Below are 24,379 nucleotides of genomic sequence, written 5' to 3'. Positions count from 1 at the left end.
GGGGGAGGGGGGGGGGACTTATCCCAATCATTCAGAGAGCGTCTGCCAGAAATGCGGCTACCTTTGGTAATCACGCAGGAAGAAGGGGGAATACCCTTAAAGTAAAGGTCAACCTCCACGTTGTATTTTTGTTCAATAAACAATGTGGACTAGGCCAACAGTGGCTTTCATGAAGAAGGGAAAAAAAAGTATTGAAATTGACCCAGTTTTAGCGTTTTTATCAAACATTTTGTCTGCCCAACACAATCACCACGCACGTGCATATTTTAATCAATGGTTCATAACGTGCGTGTGTAATCGAAATGATCGTGTTGATCGATGATCGATAACAATTGTGTGTATTGAGCTGTACTGTATTGTACCCATTCTGCAATCTGTTAATACAATTTTCAATCAATCAATCAATCAAGACCGCGTCGCGGGCACGGCATTCCGTTCTCAGAAGAGAGAGATCATCAGCAGGCTAGCATATGATATTCAGACTCTAGATCTATTTGCAGAGCCAGATGAGATGAGGCAACCTGTGCGATTGGCTCTTGACAACTAATTCTGCACGTACTGTATACAGTATGTGTGTATGCGCGCACTGCGGGAGCCGGGAGGTGGCCAGAAGCGCGCAACTAGCCAACTACTATTATTACTACTATATTAGTAGTAATAATCCGGGGGATCCGCTCTATACAATGCAGACCCACTCTCGTATTATAATGAGCCCGCGAGGCGTGTTATTATTAGAGTTAATAATATTGTATATTGTTTACAGACGTCATTCGAGATACGTCAGACGTACTTCGAGATACTTCCGTACTTTCCGCCAATCAGCGCACATTGTCCTGTCCCGGGAGAAATGTCGTGGGACCGGAAGGAAGTTGCTCAATCTGGAACAATCTCCAGGGCTGCAGCTGGAGGAGTAGGGGGTATCTGCAGAGCCGCAGAGTCAGGCTGGACGGGTATAAGTGGTCTGGACAAGTATAAGTGGTCTGGACAAGTAGTTGCGAATGGGGGGGGGGGGGGTTCGTCTCGTTTACATAGGTACATTATACATAGACAGTAATGTTACATCTAGACATGTAATAATAGAGTAAACTTGTACCCATACAGTGTTACATCTAGACATACCAGATCTAGTAATAATAGAGTAAACTTAATTTTCGTCTCAGTAACAATGTTCATAAAGTGTTGAGTGCTACAGTGTAGGTTAGTTTATTAGGACAATTCCACCATTGTGGGGCAAGGACTAAGAATAGGCGACTTCTCTTTGATGACCCGACTTCTCTTTGATGACCCTCCTGGAGCTTGGATAGGAGTAGGAATAAACTGTACATATACAGCACTGTTTGAACCTGGCACACAACATACTTCACATGTAATTTTTCTTTTTGTTATTCCACCATTGTGGGGCAAGGACTAAGAATAGGCGACTTCTCTTTGATGACCCGACTTCTCTTTGATGACCCTCCCGGAGCTTGGATAGGAGTAGGAATAAACTGTACATATACAGCACTGTTTGAACCTGGCACACAACATACTTCACATGTCATTTTTCTTTTTGTTATTCCACCATTGTGGGGCAAGGACTAAGAATAGGCGACTTCTCTTTGATGACCCGACTTCTCTTTGATGACCCTCCCGGAGCTTGGATAGGAGTAGGAATAAACTGTACATATACAGCACTGTTTGAACCTGGCACACAACATACTTCACATGTCATTTTTCTTTTTGTGGAGACGAAGATGATGAGTACCGGTCTTCTCCTCAGACAGTTTTTCAATACAAGTACGACTCAAGACACAGAACATTAGTATGCAAAATAAAAAATGAACACAGATTTTGAGTGTGAATGAAAACTTTATTGCAACAAGATTGCAGAATGGGTACAATACAGTACGGCTCAATACACACAATTGTTAAGGGGATGCAGACCAGAGAAAGAAGTTTTGTCTTGTCTTCTCGTACTGAAAACGTGACTGTTAGCACAGAGACGGCTGCAGTTACACACAGGGCCATTTTCGTTTCGTTTTCAGGGTCAGTTTCGCTTTTCAGAACGCAACGTAATGGCAGGCAAGTTGCCCAGTCCACACGAACGCTGGATTTAATATAACCATGATTGTATGTGCGCAGTTGCACTGTTCGGCCACACACAACCGGGGATTTGCTACACTGCAACCCCGGTCTTTGAAAACCGGAGTCCAGGGTGAAGTTTTGCGGTTTTGTGTGGGCATAGCAACCAAGGTTCCCAGTGTACAGCAGAGCTGTCGCAATTATTTCCCATGTTCACGGCAGACTGTAAAAAACAATAGCAAGTTAGCAACCGAGCGCGGGGTAGAGAGATTAGTGTCTCGTTTACATCAGGGTCATATCGACCCTGTACCCGTTGCTCTTGAAGGGCTATTAGACAAGTACAGTACAATGAGAGAGGTAGTGCGACCTTCCACACGTTACTCTCCCAGTGAGAATCTGCGCTGCCAGGCTGGCTGCCGGCTGGCTGCACATGCGTCGGAGGAAAGCATGAGACAGTCTCCGGCCTCTCGGACCAACAGTGGGGGGGGGGGGGGGGGGCGCACAACAACCAGAAAGGGGCTTGGGAATTGGCATAACGACTAACAGTGGGATGGGAGAAAATTCGTCTCCACAAAAAGAAAAATGACATGTGAAGTATGTTGTGTGCCAGGTTCAAACAGTGCTGTATATGTACAGTTTATTCCTACTCCTATCCAAGCTCCGGGAGGGTCATCAAAGAGAAGTCGGGTCATCAAAGAGAAGTCGCCTATTCTTAGTCCTTGCCCCACAATGGTGGAATAACAAAAAGAAAAATGACATGTGAAGTATGTTGTGTGCCAGGTTCAAACAGTGCTGTATATGTACAGTTTATTCCTACTCCTATCCAAGCTCCGGGAGGGTCATCAAAGAGAAGTCGGGTCATCAAAGAGAAGTCGCCTATTCTTAGTCCTTGCCCCACAATGGTGGAATTGTCCTAATAAACTAACCTACACTGTAGCACTCAACACTTTATGAACATTGTTACTGAGACGAAAGTTAAGTTTACTCTTATTATTACTAGATCTGGTATGTCTAGATGTAACACTGTATGGGTACAAGTTTACTCTATTATTACATGTCTAGATGTAACATTACTGTCTATGTATAATGTACCTATTGTAACCCCGGGTTCAGATTCATAACTAGCATAGGAACATAAATAGTTAATGTTAGTAGGTAAGAACTTTCTAGACAGTAAAACATTCTAGGCCCAGACTCCCCAAAACCCCATAGGATTGTGATAATGTAGTCCTGGGATAATATGCACAGGGACGTGCATTAGGATAGAAGGGGAGAATGTAACCCCGGGTTCAGATTCATAATTATCAATTACATAAATAGTTCCTGTTTATCTCTGAGCTACCACTTCCTGTTTTACCATGAGGTCCCACTTCCGGTATATAGCGTATGATGTCATGATTTGAAGGTTCTGGAACCTTTGTGATGTCATCCTATGATGTCATATAGAACGTTCCGGAACATCTTGGTTTCCAATATATACAGCCAGCTCTCAAGCAGCCAGCTCTCTTTCTCCTCGACCACCGGACCAGCAACATCACCCAGACGGACCGGACTAACCAACCGACTGGAAGCCGCAAGTCTCCACCAGCATCCCGGAGCAGTCCAGACCACCCATCACCAAGCGTGCTCAGCTGGATAGATACCATTTGATAAGACTAATGCCAGCCTGATGTGAATCCCCATGATGCTCAACTAGTGCTCAACTATTGCTACACCACTAGTCCGGTAGGATTGAACTGAACGAGACTACAAGGACTTCCAAGGGAGGCAATCCCGTTCCTCTTATGTTATTTTGATATTGTATTTTGTATTTGAATTGATTTAACTGGATATATGGATACAGATATTCCCCTATAAGAGTTAGAGGGTAAATGCTACCATTGTATGATGTTATAATAGAACCTTCTAGAACATAGAACCTTCTACACCGTTTGTGGTGATGTCATAATAGACCATTCTAGATGACACATCGATTATCGCCGAATCACTTCCTGGTTTAAAGAGTTTAAAGGGCCAATTCACCTAATAAGGTATTTGCATTCCCTGATAAACTAATATAGAGTTACCGATGATAACCTCAGAGACGTCTGAACGAACCCCAATGTGTTGATCCAATCGACCTAGGCCTTGATATCGACCTAACCCTCCCGCAAGGAGAGGTTACTGACCTAATCTAAAAGGGATCCTTCAAAGCATAAGTTATACTTTACGTACGTATGTATTATTACTGTTTATCTAGCGCGCTTTTAATTAAAACACCGGTTATTGTTATAACTCTGCCTCTGGTCTACTATTCTTTTAATTGTGTATATTACTCCTTGTCGCATTCGGACCTAGAACTGTGCCCGTGGCAAACAGCTGTTACTGGTATTAACACAAGTGCTACACTATGTAAACGAGACGAACCCCGCCCCCCCCCCCCATTCGCAACTACTTGTCTATGGTCCAGACCACTTCTTCTTCTTCTTATTTGAATTTCCGGCAGTGTAGACGCATCGTGGCGTATTACTGCCCTCCACAATTCTTGCTTCGCCCACACTTGAGAAAGTTTACACTCCTCTTCTTCTTCTTCTCATCTTCAAAACACATTTCTATCATCTCTGTCTCCTTCTTCTCTGCTCCTCTTGTCATACAATCACAATACAAACATCATCTCCTCTCTTGGAGGGCCCCCCCAAGAGGGGGAACCCTCCATCTCATCGTTTTCGAGAATTGTTGAATATATACTGTACACAAATATACTTGTCCAGACCACTTATACCCGTCCAGCCTGGCTCTGCGGCTCTGCAGATACTCCAATGGGCTGGAGGCTACTCGGAAATTCTGCTACAGTTGAACACTCCCACCTTGCATGTGACGGCGATGACGTCACTCATATTTTTGTATTGTATCACTATCAGGAAGTACGGAAGGAGAAGAAAAGACGAAACGCCGAATTTCACTCCTTAACTTTATCATTATTCCTCAAGAAGACTTCCCGTAAGCATTTGACCTCCTTACTCTTGGAATTACTAAGAGTTATCGAACATGTCAAGTATGGAGAGTATCCTTTTGGAATTATTAGCTGAAGGGAAGGGACCAGGAACGCAGTGGAATAACGTTAAAGGCCTGTTGTTAATAATGCTTGTCAACGGCAATCGAAAGCACTTGAAAGCTATACATGCGTGTCGTAAAGATACGATATATTTTTTAGGTTGTGTAAGTTAGTTTTTCCATTCCCGCCGCTAAAGGAACCTAGAGTATGTGACTTCATACTGGAAATATGTATATTTCAGACACAATCCGGATCAGTCCTATGACCAATCACGTTTTGTGTGCACCTATTCGTAGTTCATTAACTTAGATTGTGTTTTTAAAACAACCTTTACCTGTAGAAATCATTCATTAAAGTGGTAAGTAACTTACCACCGAGTTTAGACTACTTTCCTGAGTTGATGGTCATTATGCTACTTGATATTCTGCAGCCAATGTGTGAAACATAACACTGTATACTAGACGGTAGGCCTGTTTATAGCTGCTACTAACTAACCAGTTGGTACTGACTGTCTGCCTGTAGAATTCAGGTTAAGGTTCCAGTCAACATGGGCCCAAACTGGTGCAGAAGGCCTGTGGACCTGAATTAAGTTACCAGGATGCCCTGCCCGGGCCACCAGGAAATGCCATTAAGTTGGGAAGAAAATCCACAACTGGTTTCATTCAGGGTAGTAAGAGCCAATAAACCCAAGCAGGGACAACAACTTCATGTTGTAGGTAGGGCCTGGGGCCCCTACACGAATGCCCCTGCCCAGGCCACCAGGGGGTGCCACAGACACTTAACAAAAGTAATTTTGATTGTAGTAATTGGAGTTATTCGCAGTTATATACTGTAGCATAGAGTGAACTGAGCACTTATGGAAAAACCCTGTTCCTTGCATCGTGATGCCATGTGAGTCAGATCTTCTTCTACATGTGTAGGGGAGATTAACTGCTCTTGTGTGTATACTGCCACCTAAATTCTCCTGATTTATTCTGTAACGCGGTTTCAGATACCCAACATTCTTCCCACTAAGTGGCAGTAATGTGAAAATGTCTGTTTTCAAAATGATTAAAATAGTGGACATTATACTTTAGGCCCTTAAATCAAATGTGTTGTCCATTAGGAGTCGCATCATTTGGGTGTAGGTTTTTTGACCGTGCAACAAATCAGTTGTTAGTCTTTAACCTCTCATCACAGAGCACCTCTTCAATCTGAAGTTTGCCGCCAAAGACCTTCAACGGAGTTCCAAGAAATGTGACAAAGATGAAAAAATAGAGAAGGCTAAAGTCAAGAAAGTAAGTACTGGAGCGATCCTTCATATAAATCACAGGGCTTTCCCCAGGACCTTCAAACAAGATGGCGCTGAGTCACAACTAGGGGTGTGGGACGCAAAAAATATTGCAATAAAGAAAGCCATTTACTGTAATTTCCTGCAAGTTAAAACACACACAGTGGAACAGAGGACAAAGCAATCACATTAGACAATTATGTGTCTGTTTCTAAGCTGGCTCCAAGCTTTCACTGCAAAAATAATTAAACACGTGGCACTGCGCCCCTATACCATTGTTTAGGGAAAGCCCTGTAAATCACTATACCTGCTTAGGTGTGGAAAATCAAGTGGACAAATATCCAGTCGATGTTCATCATATATAGGACTGCATGATAATGTGTGATACAGTCAGTGTCAAACTGAAAATGTCATACTATTGTGATTTAAGGGGACATTTCCCTGAAAAGCAATGCTGATTTGTCTATTTGCTTGATTAATTTGGTTACAATGCAATGATGTAGATGAAACAATTGCAATAGGGGTTGTTTTCTCATCTACATAGTTTCATTGAGCAGTAACTGAATTCACTGTCCTCCTTCCTTTGCAGTCAATGACTGCAGCCTAAAGTCTGGAACATTCTTTAATTTCAAATCCATTGTGATGCTGTGCAGAAGCCAAAATGATGAAATTTGTGTTGTAACTTATGTGCAGCTTACAATGCATGTCTATACATGCCTGTCTATTCAGTTATGTAGAGGAGAGTCATGCTACAGTATTCCTGAGCGTTGCCTGTTTTCCCAGTGATTGGAGATTAGTTGGTAGTCTGGCATTTGATTTGATTAAACATTTATAAAGATTGCTTTACTGCACGATTCTTGCTAAAATGTGAATCACGATTTTTCTCTAAGAATTGAGATCAATTCAACAATACCCAACCCAGCCCTCCTGGTGTTGGTAAAGAGCGGTTTGTTGAATTGACCTATTTCAAATCCGCCCCTTATTGATCCTCCACTCACAACAGTTGCTTCCCTCGGACAAATGGGTGACGCGACAGTTGTGATTGGAGGATCGCGAAAAGAGGGCAGGGTTTCAGGTATGTCAATTGATTCTTTGATGTTTCTTTGTTTCAGGCTATCCAAAAAGGAAACATGGAAGTGGCGAAGATCCATGCGGAAAATGCCATCAGGCAGAAGAACCAGTCTGTCAACTTCCTGCGAATGAGTGCTCGGGTTGACGCGGTGGGATCGAGGGTCCAGACAGCCGTCACAATGAATAAGGCAAGAGTTGCTAAGAAAGTTCAAGGTTCAACTTAATTTTGCCCACAAGTGTGTAGTAGTTAGTTTTGCATGAATAAAACAACAATAGGACAGTGTCGAGAAGTACCTTATTGCTTAAAAACACAAGACACAGGACAGTGTCAAGACACTGTCACACAAAAGGTTGCTCAGCGTGTTGGTTGACATTGACCTGCATTAAATGTAGTAAACTGGCATGAGAAATGTAGGAAATTGGTAAGCGGTGATACACTTGACTGAAACCTCAAACGACTGCGGACATGCCGTGTGGCGGCCTTAACTCATTCAGCAGCAGCTATTATCCCCATCCCTGTAGTCAATGGGCCACGCTTTAAAGATAGGCATTGGGGGCGCCCTCGTGGCACACCACATTAGTGCATCGCATACCTACGCGGCCATCCCGGGTTCGCCTCCCGCTCCCGGTGACATTTCTCGCATGTCTTCCCCGCCTCTTCTCCCGTTCATCCTCTCCTCATCTGTCGGTCATGTCTGACCAGGAAAAAAGCAATAAATGCTAAAAAAAAAATATATATATATATATAGGCATTTTCACTGTGCGTCATGATGTTTGCAGAGCTATATCTATATTATAGCTATGGAGATAATACTAAGGCTCATTTCACAGTCACTATCTCTCATCCAACATGTAAAAAAGAGTTAATTATTTCATGTATATGTTCGCGTGTTATCCCGTGGTGAATATTGTATAGTTTCAGAGTGATCCGGGCTAATTCCTGGAAGCTGAGTTATGGAGCGCTATGTGCATTTAGCTAAAGTCGTTTGCGTTGCTCGCCTGGACACGATATTATTTCCAAATCAAAGGTATATAATAGGTATTATGTTTCATCATGATGGGTGCTACACCAGAATGATGCGTGTGGTGCTCAACATCAACAGGGATGAGCATGTCACTAATGCAAACTTGTATGGGGGGGTGCTAAAGGTGAGCGATAAAGTGGCAGTCAGGAGAATGAGGCTGGCAGGTCACTGCCAGAGACACCATGAGATGCCAACCAGCAAACTTGTGCTGTGGGAACCAACACACGGGCATCGATCACGAGGACGTCCCACAGTAACCTATGTGGACGTACTCAGGAGAGATGCGGGAACAGAAAGCACCGGCGAGCTAGCCAGATGCATGGAGGATCGGGATGACTGGAAGCACCGATGGAGGGCCCGTCCGAGGACGACCTAGATAGATATGAAGGCATCAAAGGCGGGGGGTCCTTTTTGTGATGCTCTGATTGTACGTTTTGAATACTACATACGTTGATCCTTGCGATCGATGTGAAATCATTGTAGGATTGATGTCATATAGTCCTTACCTTTGCTAGGAGTTATTCCAAAATAAATATTCCAAAATTCCAAAAAATGTCCATCGGGTCCCTGACATGAAATGGCACAAAATATGCATCAAGTGTGCTGGACGCGTTCCAAGTTGCTCGAATGAAGCTTTCACTTGCCCAGGTCCAAATTCTCCAGCCGGACCATATAAAATGTAACACACAGGGCGGAATCCACAGAGAATGGATTGCGCCAAGCAAATTGCATCCGCGGATCGTGCTCTGCACGCCCAATATGTGTGGCTCGTGAGCAGTCTGCACTCTGCACCCCTGACAGCGCTCTTGGCAGAAATGTGTGTCAAAATGTAGAGCGCTGTCAAGTTTAGCGCGCTGTCCAAAAAAAGAAAAACATTTTTAAAGCGAACAAAATCAAGATGGAAAGCAGTAAAAAGAAACCTGCAAACGACACATGCCGTTCCTTCTAAAACCCAATGATAGCCAGACGACAAAGCCACTGCCGCTAAGATAACAAAGCGTAACACGCCGGCTGCCAGTGCCAAGACGAGAGATCTAATTCTGTATTTTAATCTGTATTTAACCTTTATCTATTCGGTGAAGACAAGTTATTCTATAATTAAAGAATTTACATTATCTATCTGTCCCACTTTGTCCCACAAATCTTACTGTTGCCCCCCCCTCCATCCATTAACTCAACTAGACTGTCACTGTACTATTTATTTGCACTAGCACTATTGCACTTGGGACATTGATATTATATTATTGATATTATTATTTTGTACATGCTATATTCAGTATGTTTGTATGCCAGTGGTGATGCTCTAAACTCAATTTTGTTGTACCAATAATGATAATAAAGATTCTATTCTTTTGCACTCCTCTATACATTACGAAGTAAACGAAATACAATACAAAATGAACGGAATACTAAAGAAAATAGATCTTATGGGCGGCTAGGTGGCGCAGTGGGCAAAGCGCTCGCCACCAACGCAGGAGATGCTGGGTTCGAGCCCAGCTCTCGGCGTTGCTACCAGCTTGGCTGGTTGTTCATACTAATACAATTGGCAGTATTAGGGGGTGGGAAGCTGGTGGGTGGGGATCGGACGTTGTGGACAGTGACTCCTACAGGTCGGTTGGTGCGCCTGCGCAGTAGAATCAGGAAGCGACGAGGGCGGCGTGTCCCTCCCACGCAGACCCTCGCCGCTGAGAGATCACGCTGTGCAGGTGAAAAGATGCGACGGCTGCCTCCTCGAGTACCGGAGGGGACACGTGATGCAAGGCTTCGTCCACATTGCAGCCGGCTTGTGGGAGGCATGGCCTAACAACGTTTGAGACAGGGGAGGGTAGAATTGGATAATACGAAATTGGGGACGGGAGAAAAATAGAAGAAGAAAAAAATGGGGAGAAAAAGTAGATAAAAAAAAAAGAAAATATATCTTGAGTTATGAACAGTATCTAACTTGTTCAAGAAATATAAAGCTGCGTGCCAATAGCCTTCGCAACGCGTGATTTAGAATAAGGCTATAGCACTGACATTCCAAATGCTTGGTTCTGAGATGATCAATACAGTAAACATTTATTTTTGTAAATGCAATGTCATGATTATTATTCTGAAGTTATTATTATTATTAAATAAAAAATGTCTTAATCATTAATCAATAAGAACTCCTCTCCTTCACTATAATCTAATTATGAAATCAGATATAGGCCAGGGCTTTACAACTTAATAAAGAGATTGAATATATATTAAATGGGATAGAAACTAAATGAAATGTATACCATGAAAGAATATAGTGCTCTAATTATATTGTGCTATATTTAATTCAGTTTATATCTCATTTAATTGTATTCAATCTCTTTATTAGGTTGTAAAGCCCTGGCCTATATTTGATTTCATAATTAGATTATATTCTAGTGAAGGAGAGGAGTTATTATTATTTAATTTTTAATTTAATAATAATAATAATAATAATAACTTTGTTTTATATAGCGCCTTTCATAAAACCTAAGGTCGCTTATAGGGGAAGAAATAACAAACGGACTGTAGCTAAGCCAGGGGCTACACAACCCTGACTGTATTTAAATAATGAGCTTGACAAATACTAAATGATTTATTAACCAATATTAAATGTACACAAAATGGCGGACACTCTTATTAACTGGAGGGGACAGGGGTACCAAGTTGAATTATTACATTTAATGTGTAACATAAAAACACACATGTAACATATCACATTCATATCCTGTGGTCACATTAATATCCTGGGGCTAATCAAGTTTACATGCAATCAGTATCCTAATTATTATTATTACACAATTGAATTTATATATCACCATGTCCGAATTAATTATGAGTCCTAAGCTAATGGTACCAGGTCGTTGGAGCTCTGAATGGGGGGGGGGGGCTAAATTGTCCGGAGGAGAAAGATGAGTGTTACAGCGCTGTAGCAAAAAAACAACTCCTGAATCTGATGCACCTTTTCTTCCCCAACTAACAGTATCTTTTTCTCCGTTCCAATACGTGCAGGGTGCGCGCTGTATACAGCGCGCGATACAAGGAGCATATATGGGCGAACAATAAAACACTATCAGGTCAACAGTAAATATATATCTTATACAAATAAAACAATATATATATATATTAGGGCTGACTCCTATTAGTCGACTAATCGGTCGAAAGGAGCCATAGTCGACTGGCCAACCTCTTAGTCGAATATAGAAAAAATAAATCTAATATTTGTTTTTATTTAAAAAATTTTTTTATCATTCTTTCCAAAAGAAGAGGCCTAGAAGCGTGGCTAACGCTAATGGCACGCATACCAGAAGCTAACTGCCTACGAAAACAGGCACAGAGGCACTGAAAGAGGATTTCACCCATCTAATGAACACACTAGACTAGACAAATATCAAGATGTATCCATCAGTGGACCAATTGCATGCTTTTGCAGAGGACAAGAAGCCTTCAGTCGACTCCTTCAGACATTAAGCACCCCCCACAGCCCAAATCGAATGATGCATAAAAATAAAAATAAAACTTTTATATTATATATATATATATATATATTTTTTTTTGTCGACCAATAGTCGACTAACGGCAAATTTGGGCCAATCATAGTCGACCATCCAAATCCTTAGTCGGGGACAGCCCTAATATATATGGTATATAGAAAATAATAAATGTGGACTTTAGGTGATAGCCTAATCTACCTTTTTGTTGACCTAATTCTAATAATTAATCTGGACCTTCAGAACAGCTTGCATCGTTCGGTATAGACTGCTGTTCCGAAAGATGTAGCTGCAGTCGTGCACTGACCCAGGGAACTTGGCAACCACATTAGTAATTAAATTACTAGCGTTACACACCATCTGGATATTGATGGAATAGGTATGTTTCCTATTTCGAAAAACGTGCTCATTTTCACCGGGTGGTATCGCGCCCACGACATTGGGGAAGCCGACAGTGTTACGAAAAGACGGTTTAGCCTTCGTCACTTATAATTCTATTGTACTATATATTCTATTGTGCTATATTTAATTTAGTTTATATCCCAAAGTGTCTCTTATATAGAAAAGAAAAAAAAATAACAAACCGATACAATTAACTTTCTGGAGCATAACGCCACAACATTTCCTGCTCAATATCATCCTTGATTTCATCCAGAGTGATATTCTCCTTCGAAATATTATTTCGCGGTCACGCTGTTACTGCTGCCATGATCATCACCTGTGAAGAGGCTCATTTACATAGAAAGGGGACATGCCAATTGCACCGGACGCAATGCTGAAGCAACGCATGGGCCACCTTCATTTCAGCCGCTGCACGTCCTTTGAGAGCGATATGCGTTGAAAAAAGCCGCGCAAACCCTTTGTGGATTCGGCCCACAGTGTGAAATAAGATTTCAAATGGTAGGCGATACTGCCACCTAGCAGGATTCAGCCGGCATTGCACTCTCGAGGTTTCAGAATGAGTTCCAATGATAACACAGAGGTCCGTGAGAGTGTATAGAATATTAAAATCGAGAAATCACGGGTATGGCGCTCAACCACTGGCGAGATAATCCGAGAAATGTCAGGTATGGCGCAGAGTGTTAAGATGTCATGCTAAGATGTGTATTGTGCGCATACTACTATAGGGCAGCACATACAGTATCTACTATCTCCTAATGAAACAAGTAATTAGAATAATATAAGCCTACTGTTCATTCATTACACACGTAGGCTATACAGTGTGCATGTGTGTGTGACTGTGTGCACGTGCTGAACAGGTGGCCAGGAGCGTGCAACAAGATGGTATAAACGTGATTAGCTTTAGTTTTTATTTATTTATCCACTGTCATTTGCAGTGTTGTGTTGTGTTTGTGGTGTAGTGTTTTTATTTATTTTCGGACATCACGATGCCTCTTGAGGCATGACTGTAAATGTAAAACAAAATGTTTTATCATACAAATATTGTCATCTTTATTATTATTATGATTATTTAATTCCAAGGATGTCTGTAGAGTTGACATTAATGCAATCACCATGATTCCTCCCAAATAAAGCCCTTGAGAACACGGCGCACACCAGTCGCTTCGACTTACGACTGCTCTTCAGCGCTCCTAAATCCTGCTCTTAGTTAAGACCGAATCCAGGAGAAGGGACCATTCGTGAATCCCAAAATTGGTCAGAACATTTCTTAAGTGGAGCTAGGACCAAAAGAATTTTTCTGATATTTTTCTTAAGTCCATTGGTGAATGAGACCCAGTGTCAAGAAGTACCTTGTTGCTTAAAACACAAGACACAGGACAGTGTCAAGAAGTACCTTGTTGCTTAAAACACAACACATATTGTGTATATCTTACTGTATACCGGTATATCTTTTCTCCAATCCCATTCCGCCAGGTTCTATATACAGTACGTCTCAAACAGAAACTCTTGTGTTCCTAGAATAGATCATCAATTAAAGAATCAGGACATGTATTTCATATTTCATGTGTAAAATATTTGCTTTTCTTTATTATTATTATAAATGTTTCCACTTATTTAATTTTCATAGATGCAGGGTTGCTGTGTTAACAGACATTTGGTTTCTATTTGAGTAATTGTCCTTCATTCCTCAGGTCACTAAATCTATGGCTGGAGTAGTGAAAGGCATGGATGCTGTCCTGAAGGGTATGAATCTGGAAAAGGTTTGTGTGTGTTTAAATATGCTTATTACCACACAAAACACTCATGTTTCTGTTGTACAAACATTTCAATTGGGCCGTTGTCATTGTGTGGTTTAATCCCAGGTTTGATCTTCTCAGATTTCAGGTCTCATGGACAAGTTTGAACATCAGTTTGAGACACTGGACGTCCAGACAGCCCACATGGAGGACACCATGAGCAGCACTACCACATTGACCACACCACAGGTACATGTTATTACTGAGCACATCACAGGTATATGTTACTGACCACATCACAGGTATATGTTACTGACCACACCACAGGTATATGTTACTGAGCACATCACAGGTACATGTTACTACTGAGCACACCACAGGTACATGTTACTACTGAGCACACCACAGGTATATGTTACTGAGCCCACCACAGGTATATGTTACTGAGCACATCACAGGTATATGTTACTACTGAGCACACCACAGGTATATGTTACTGACTAGGGATGCCCCGATCGATCGGCCACCGATCGTTATCGGCCGATAATCAGTATAAATATGCGATCGGGGAATTCCGATAATTAGTCATATTCGCCGATCGCGGAAACTGATCAAGTGGATATCTCACTCGCTTGTCTCAGACGCACAGGACCTGCAAACTGCTCCTCCTCCCTAGCCCCGCCCGTACCCGTGTAGAGTTTGTAAACACAGAGGAGGCGGACCTCCTCTGCTGAGTCTAGATAGTGCATTCGACCTGAGCTAACGTTAGCTACCTAGCTATCGTTACTGTTTAAACAAAATTACCCAGTCAACTATTCACTTTTAGTAGGCATTGTCTAACGGTATTTAGCCGGCTAGCTACTGATAGCTCCGGATATCAACAAATGCCCCAGAAGTCTAGTGGTCCATGTTGATATCTCCGTTAGCTTGCGTTAGCTGACGTTAGTTCACCGTTCAAAACGAAATGTCCGATTGAACTAAATAGTTGTCTTAACGTCATCTAGCCGGCTAGCAGTAGCTACAGATAGCTCCTGATATCAATGTCTTATATCAATGTCTTATCAATGTCTTATAACATCTAGTCGGCCAGCTACGATAGCTCCTGACATCAACAAACGCTCCACAAAGTCTAGTAGAGACGTGTATGCTACCTGTTAGCTCACGTTAGCGCAAGTTAGTTCACCGTTCAAAACGAAATGTCCCATTGAACTAAATAATTCACTGAGGCGTTGTATTAACGTTATATATCCGGCTAGCAGTAGCTACAGATAGCTCCTGATATCAATGTCTTATAACACTGATTCGATGCGTATTCGAGCTGAGGGCTTGCTGAGCACAGTTAAGTAACGTTATGCCAATAGGGTCCAGGTGCAGCGCCGGAGAATCCTGGCTGTAGCTCTGCTCGAGGCTACTCGAGTATAGGTCCAGGTGCAGCTCCGGAGAATCCTGGCCGTAGCTGGAGGCTACTAGAGTACACACAGACAGTGGAGCTTGTTGCGTGGTGGCGATGTCTCGCAGATAATACAAGTACAAGTCTAATTATATAATATATATATTTTATTAAAAAAAATTAAAAATAAACTTTTTATATAAAATAATTTTTAATTTCTTTTTAATCAAAAACGATCGGTATCGGATCGGTATCGGCCGATATGGCTCACGACGATCGGTGATCGGTATCGGTGGCAAAAAACGTGATCGGGGCATCCCTATTACTGACCACACCACAGGTATATGTTACTGAGCACATCACAGGTATATGTTACTGAGCACATCACAGGTACATGTTACTGAGCACATCACAGGTATTATGTTACTGAGCACACCACAGGTATATGTTACTGAGCACATCACGGGTACATGTACATGTATTACTGAGCACATCACAGGTACATGTACATGTATTACTGAGCACATCACAGGTACATGTACATGTATTACTGAGCACATCATTTACATTTAGTCATTTAACTGACGCTTTTATCCAACGCGACTTACAGGTACATCTTACTGAGCACATCCCATAGGTACATGTTACTACATAATTAGTTTCAGCTGAAGACTTCTAGTACTGTATGTTCTTAAACAGAAGGTATTGAGTGTAATTTCAATTCTCTGTGTTACAGAATCAAGTGGACTCATTGCTTCATGAAATGGCTGATGAAGCAGGGTAAGGTTTTCCTTTGGTTTATTTATCTACTGTAAAGTTCTTAAAGTTATTATTATTATTATTATTATTATTATTATTATTATCCTAACCCATCATACCTTTGTGTCTTATTGGCACACAACTTAGTATAAATATGCACCTATTACTATTATACTAAGGCTATTACATAGGATGTTTTGATTTATCAATCTGCAACAAAATGCCTTTCCAGCCTGAGATTCATCAATGTTTCATAAGCCAGTTCAACATCGCTGCAATAACCAAGGAATAACCAATGGTGTATTTTGACCCATTGGGGGCGCCAGATTTGTAAAAACAGCCATCTCTTAATCTGATTTCTTGAATGTCACAATGCCTTGCTTACATCTCATAAAGCCAAGTGTAGCACAGTTTATACATTGGTAAACGATAGGGCCAGTCCAGCAGAATAGATATTTGACTTCTGAAAGTAGCACCGGTGGCCGTTGATGCAGTTCATTTATATTATTTAGTCAGTGATGAATCTAAAGAGAGTATCCTTCCCAGGTTACCTTGAACATGGTATTGTTTAGTATTGAGGGAATGTACCATTCCATTTTAAACCTTTATTTCAACTCGTAAGACACTGAGGTTCCCCTCATTTACAGTGACGACGAGCTTACAAAACAAGATACAGTTTATCCAAAATGTCATATATATATATATATATGGTACAATGAACAAGAATAAACAAAGACGGTTACAAGTCAACACACAGTGGTCGGAGATCATGCTTTTAAAAGCAAAAGAAGGAAGAACCTTCAGCTTCAGAGTCAGCCGGAGGGCATTTCAAGTGTTGAAAGCATCAAAGGAAAAAGATTCCATTCCAACAGATGGAAGGGGGAAGTTTGCCAAATGCCAATAAGGGCTTTAAAAATAAACAATACCAATGATAGAGTCCATCCAACCTCTTCATAAAGGACACAGTGGTGGGTATCATTACCACAGGATGAATGTGTGCTGACTTGTGTGGACGTTGTGTTTAGGTTGGATCTGAACATGGAGCTTCCACAGGGACAGACAGGGTCGGTGGGCAGCAGTGTCGCTTCAGCAGAACAGGTGTGTGTGCGCACACACACACACACACACACACACACACACACACACACAGTTAGGGTACCTAGTGTATGCTGCACCTTGTGTATATTGTTTGCTTTTACTCTTACTCATAGTATATATTCAGATTCAAATGTCTTTATTACCTATATTTATTGAGAGTAAGAATAAATTCAGTATAATAGAACCAATGGGGCATACAGACCCTCATCTGCACCTTTTGTTTCCACTGTTTATTTTCCCCTCATATTTTTATATTCAGATCAAATTTTATTGCCTCTATTTTTTTTTGGATCCACTTTTTCTCCCATTTTCTATATTTTCTCCCATCCCAATTTCGTATCATCCAATTCAACCCTCCCCTGTCACGAACGCTGTTTCTTGCCTCCCACAAGCCGGCTGCAATGTGGACTAAGTCATACATAGCACAAGTCCCCTCCGGTACTTGAGGTAACAGCAGTCGCATCTTTTCACCTGCGCAGCTCGATCTCTCAGTGGCGAGGAGTAACGCGTGGGAGGCTCACGCTGCCCCCGACACTTCCTGATTCTACTGCGCAGGTGCACCAACCGACCTGTAGGAGTCGCTGTCCACAACGCCCGATCCCCACCCATCAGTTTCCCACCCCCTAATACGGCCAATGTGTATTAGTATGAACGACCAGCTAAACTGAAAGCAATGTGGAGCGCTGGGCTCGAACAGGCAAGCCCAGCGTCTCCGTCATTCGTGGCGAGCGCCTTGCCCACTACGCCACGTAGCCGCCCCATTTTATTGCCTCTATTTATGTCTTTCTTCTATTACCCTGCCCATACTTGTACCTCCCCTCCCCCATGCTGCTATGATTCCCGGATTTCCCCACATACTTACATACACAGCAATTATTTGAACACTTTGACTTCCCTTAGATTAGATTAGATTAGATGAAAGTGGAGAAGATACTTGACGTGGACCTCCACGTGTCGAGCACCATGCTCTCTGTGGGCAGCGTGAACAGCCTGGTAAACTACGGGGTGACGACGGTACCGTTCAAAAAGTGGCCTGCAGTCTGAAGTTCAACAGACTATACTCTCAACCACATAATCTATATAGACTAATTACATAGACAAGCATCTTTATCTAGTAAGATGTTCCGTTAACCATCTCTGTCTGGACAGTGGATTTAAAATAATTTAAGTGGAACAGGAAGACTATTCCTATTCGTATTTACTTTTTATTATGTATTATAATCTTTTTGCACAAGTGTATCAAAGTGACACTAGACGAGGACCACAGCAGGGGTTTTGAGAGTATGACATTTGAACGAGATTTGGAGAGCTTAATGCGATAAATGTAGCCCATTGCTGTTCTTTCTCCATTACTTCCGTGAGTCTGCCTCAGGGAAGCTCTGGCTGCAATTGTAGCTTACCACCACCGGTATGACTGTGTATGAACGAATAATGGACTCTGTAAGCGCTCTGGGGTCACTGGGGTGTCACGAAGAGCGCTATATAAATCCAATCCATTATTATTATTATTATTACGTACACACATAGTTACGGAAGCGTATTGCTGCCACACCAGAAACAAACAAAAAAATTCGTATCACGTTATAACATAAAGGTTTCACGTTTATGTTATAACGTGAAACCTTTATGTTATAACGTGAAACCTGTATGTTATAACGTGATACGGATATTTTTTCTTTTGTTTCTGGTGTGGCAGCAATGTGAAACCTTTATGTTATAACGTGATAAGAAGTTTATATAAGTTATAACGTGAAACCTTTATGTTAGAACAAGAAGCTATCACGTTATAACGTGAAACGTGTTATGTTAAAACAAGAAGTTATCACGTTATAACGTGAAACCTTTATGTTATAACGTGATACGGACATTTTTTTTTCTGGTGTGGCAGCAATACGCTTCCGTACATAGTGGCATATTTGACCAGATTGCCCTTTTTTGTCTTGTTTACCATACTGTACTGTATGTAATTTTAAGATGGATCAGAAACGAATCAAGTTTTAGGTGGTAGTGACTGTAAACCGAGTCTTTATTAGACAGACATACAGAGGGAGACAGACGGATCCTGAGGTGTTCAGAATTCAGGCCTCTGCCAAGGTAAAACATGTCGTTGTTTAGTGGGCAGCCGAGTAACGTGCCACGCACCCGACACAATGACATTTCACAGAACAATTTGTCACATCGATGACCAGTTAAGCGCGACGGGCCGCATCTCAAAATAACCCTCACCTCTTCTCTCTTCGTCTTCCTCACCCGCCCGCCGGTCTCCTTGAAGGACGAGTTATCTTCGAGGCTCGCCAAACTCAGAGACCAGATGTGAAGGACCGCTTCAGTCAGCAGGGACCGTGATGCGCTGCTCCGCGACACCTGCTCGCTGCCTGGAACGGACACGACACCAGAACGCTCGCATCTTTATTCCTCTGTACATCTCCTACTTTCTCTTTGAAAATCTACTGCATTATTTTTTCAGAATCTATAGTCTATGTTGATGTTGGGGAATCTATGGTATATTAGTTTATTTCCTATGGCTACACCATTGATATTGAATTCTGGGGCTATGTACCAAACACAAAAAAATACTCACTGGTTTGGAAAGAAATGTATGCATTTTTGCAATATATATATATATATATATATAAGTATATAAGTATTTTCTAATGTGGAACACGGGTGGGTGGTGCAGCGGACATTGCGCTCGTCACCAACGCAAGAGACACCGGATTCGACTCTGGCTGTCGGCGTTGCCTCCGGCTTGGGCCAGCCGTCATACTAACTCAATTGGCAGAGTTAGCGGGTGGAAGTCGATGGGTGGTAATCTGGACGTTGTGGACAGTGACTCCTACAGGTCGGTTGGGGACACCTGCACAGCAGAGACAGGAAATGCCGGGGGTAGTGTGAGCCTCCCACACGTTACACCTCGCCAATGAGAGTCTGCGCTGGCAGGTGAAAAGATGTGACAGGCTGCCTCCTCATGTACCGGAGGGGACACGTGATGCAAGGCTTCTATCCTCCCTACAACCGGCCAGTGGGGGGCATATGCGAGCAACGTTCAAGACAGGGGAGGGAAGAATTGGCACAATGGAATTGGGATGGGAGAAAAATAGAAAAAAAGAGGAGAAAAAGTGGATAAAAACAAAAGACAATTTCATATACTTCTTTGCCAATTTCATGCTTGAGGTTTGTAAAATTTGGCAGAGAACTATTGGTATATAGTTGTTTTCCATGGGGGGGATGATTGCATCTAACAGATGTATTTTTTTTTTTATTCCTGGTATTTGTCATCGCAGTGAAAATGGCCTTTCCCTTTGAAAGTGAATTTACCTCTTTTGTACTGTGCCATTTTGTTTTAAGAATGTCTTGGGTGATTTAAGGCTAGTTACCTTATAAGCCCACTAATAACTCTGACAGCAAATACAAATTAAAAATGTCAATGTTTGCTCCCTCAGAAAATTTGTGAAGCTGTTTTTGTTTTGAGTTTTATTATTTATTTTTAAGGTGCTATAGATAACATTTGTATGTAGAGTAATCATTAAAATAAAAAATACATCCACAGAGCTTTTCGAAAGGTGTGGAATAAACGTTTTGCTTTCCCCTCCAAAAATAATATTGATGAATTAATTTATGTAAAAATCATTTGCGGGTCCAAATTGAATGTTGTTTACATGTTGCAGGCATGTATCGCCTCCCTACTTCCCATTTCCCCACATGGAATGCACCTGATTGGATAAATGACGTGCTGGTGCTCTAGTGCGACATAGTGGCTGAATGTTGTCTACAGCACCTTTAATAACCAGATATGCGGTCAGTGAATTAGAGATGGCTATCTGAGGTCTTCCTGTTTTTGCAGGAAGACAGATTTGCAAAGCCGGGGAAAAAAGCTACTTAGGCATTTATTTAAAAAAGAACACTGTTGCACAATATTGCTATGGTTGTTTATAGGCACTGATGCAATACCGTGAATGGTGACATTTGCAATTATTTCCTCTGTTAATTCAAATGATTTTAGAGCTAGTAATTTTTTCATTGAATTCTTATTTAATCTCGAAGGATCATTTAGAGCAAGCTCTCATTTACAATAATGTTGAGAAATACAACACATAATAAATACAAAAAAGAAAGCCAATTAAATATTTAAAATAATTAAAACAACTGCAGACTGGTCAAGTGGTTTGCTATTAAAGATTAAACTCGCCAATAGATACTGTAACTGAGGGGTACAATTCCCTGACTGTATTGATAAGTATGGTATCATTAAACCACTACCGCTTTATGTACTTTAATTACTGGCCATACAGTACACGATATATGAATATGATGAACACTTCCCACAATGAAATCGGTTCCAGTCAAAGGTATTAATCAAGTATTTAATGGAGCAAAAGGTACATAGGATACTTTACATTATTCTTTGAATGCACTTGTAAGGCAAAGGAATATGCGTAGGCAAATCAATAACGAATGTCCATTCTCTGGTTACGCAGGAGGTAATTATACAACCTGAATCTTAGGGAATTATATCTATGGTGCACTAGTAATATAGCGGAAGATACTGGAAGGGGTTCCCACTGGTTGTAAGCCAGCGGGGGGGGTAGAAGATCTGTCGGTAGTAGGACGTCTGGTCAACGATGACTAGGGAGACTTCAGGTACAGAAGCCGGTGCAGTAGCCTCTTGATCCACAGACGAATACAGCTTGGTTCTCTTGTAGACTGTAGCTCTACAGGGAAGAAAGCTAGGCGGCCTCAGGCTCTCTGAGCGCCGACTCGACTTGACTCCTCTCGGGGTAAATCCAACACGTGTAGGCGTCGGCGATTATCCGCTCCATAAATCACAGTACCAAAGCAAATATATTCCAGCCGCAAAGGGCTATGTAGTCGTCGGGTAGATTAATCCAATCCATACGGCTCTCGCCTAGGTCTCCTCGGGTGAAAGCGCCATGCGGTCGGCCCAGCCTGGATAAGAACTCTAGCTAATACGAGAAAGCGTTGGGGATGCTGGTCACTGTAGAATTCTAACCGCACGATACACTATACACAAATAGACTATTAAAGACTCAATAGAAATATGTCGCACTCGACGGTATAGCGCCAAACTCTGACAATTCAGTTACTAATTCGCACGCGGTCTCGATGCTCTATTCTGAGGCCAAACAGGCCATACTTCACCGCACGTTGTATCGTGGGTGAGGCTTCAACTTATCGGTAACATACTAAATGGACGAAGGGTACGGAGGTAAGGGGCTAAGGGGCTTCTACATTCACCTGCGCCGTATTTATACGCACGGTGCACAAACTAGTTCCACTCTCATTTCTGTCGCGTATCCCTGGGCAAGGTTGGGCATGTCCAGACACATCTTGACGGTGACTTTGAACCTGGCTCCGGAGGCCGGTCCCTGGCGCCGGTGGACCGCTGTCCAATAGGAGAATGAACTATTATGGTCTGGGCTAAAGGGATATTCCGTGTATATGTACAAGGAATATACAGGGGATATCAAACGATATACAAATACTATGCAATATATATCAATAAATAAATATATATATTCGGTTTAATCTGATCCTTTGTAACAGATACTAATGAATTTAGTTTTAAAGTGCATTGCAAAACATTCCATGTTTCTGAGGCACATAATACAAACTCTAGGAACCTTAAGCATAAGTTTCAGTACAGTAATGAAGTGATGTAGGAAGATCATCAATAATGGCTTCATACAGAAACAGATGCCAATGCAAGTCACGTCTCTCTGCCAGAGAGGACCACCCAACCTTAGCATATAGAATACAATGATGGTACCATAACTCACCAGTGATAAATCCAAGGGCAGAATGTTATACAGAATCCAAAGGCTTTAGAGTGGAAGCAGCAGCATGTCTATAAACTACATTATGTTAATCTAAATCTTGTAGCCAGACAGTAGGTGTAATACACATAAGAAAGCAACAACACAATAGGTCGCAAACATAATTTTTTTTGCATGTTTAAACAAATTACTTTTATTTGTGAAAGTTTCCCACCAAAAAAGAAACAAGGTGAATTTGCAAATGGGAATCTTATATATATATTTTGTATTACACCACATGATCAATACTATGGTAAGTTTGCATTATATTACATTACTGAATCAAGGCAGCATAACACAGGTGAACAAGCTGGATGTAGCCAATTACTTAAACACTTTCTTCACAAACATAGCCACAACACTGGTAAACAAACTACCCTCCCACTCAGGGCATTATGGGGTAGAACACATAGTAGCATACTACAAGAACCTAGGCGTCTACAAAGACGACTTCAAACTGGAAATGGTAACTACAGATGAGGTACTCAAAAAACTGAGCGCCCTCCAACCGAACAAGGCCACTGGCCATGACAACATCCCCTCCAAATTCCTCAGAGACTCAGCAGCCGCCATCACCCCAGTCATCACACACATAATAAACCTCTCCATAAAACAGGGACACGTCCCCAAGGACTTCAAAATTGCGAGAGTAACACCCCTGCACAAAAAGGGCAGCAAATTAGACCCAGGCAACTACCGCCCTGTTTCTATCCTTACATCCATCTCGAAAGTCATGGAAAAAATAGTATACGAACAGGTCGAAAAGTACCTTGCGGAAAAAATCTAATCTACAGAGACAGGAAATGCCGGGGGTAGTGTGAGCCTCCCACACGTTACACCTCGCCAATGAGAGTCTGCGCTGGCAGGTGAAAAGATGTGACAGGCTGCCTCCTCATGTACCGGAGGGGACACGTGATGCAAGGCTTCTATCCTCCCTACAACCGGCCAGTGGGGGGCATATGCGAGCAACGTTCAAGACAGGGGAGGGAAGAATTGGCACAATGGAATTGGGATGGGAGAAAAATAGAAAAAAAGAGGAGAAAAAGTGGATAAAAACAAAAGACAATTTCATATACTTCTTTGCCAATTTCATGCTTGAGGTTTGTAAAATTTGGCAGAGAACTATTGGTATATAGTTGTTTTCCATGGGGGGGATGATTGCATCTAACAGATGTATTTTTTTTTTTATTCCTGGTATTTGTCATCGCAGT

General features: G+C 41.9%; 1 protein-coding gene across 1 annotated transcript; it reads left to right on the top strand.

The window, feature by feature from the left end:
* The first annotated feature begins 4,954 nt into the window (after positions 1 to 4,954).
* Positions 4,955 to 20,767, top strand: LOC311233307 (charged multivesicular body protein 1b). Its single transcript, XM_084320254.1, has 8 exons — positions 4,955 to 5,104; positions 6,275 to 6,372; positions 7,478 to 7,624; positions 14,043 to 14,111; positions 14,229 to 14,336; positions 16,214 to 16,257; positions 17,262 to 17,334; positions 19,607 to 20,767. The coding sequence occupies exons 1-8, from the start codon at positions 5,089 to 5,091 to the stop codon at positions 19,649 to 19,651; spliced, it is 600 nt and encodes a 199-aa protein (XP_084176380.1). The 5' UTR covers positions 4,955 to 5,088; the 3' UTR covers positions 19,652 to 20,767.
* The last annotated feature ends 3,612 nt before the right edge of the window (positions 20,768 to 24,379 follow it).

Source organism: Notolepis coatsorum (genome assembly GCF_963971535.1).
Source record: "Notolepis coatsorum genome assembly, chromosome: 8".
In the NCBI taxonomy this organism is placed as follows: domain Eukaryota; kingdom Metazoa; phylum Chordata; class Actinopteri; order Aulopiformes; family Paralepididae; genus Notolepis; species Notolepis coatsorum.
The sequence above is the reverse complement of the archived record's forward strand: the minus strand, read 5'-3'. Positions and strand labels throughout refer to the sequence as shown.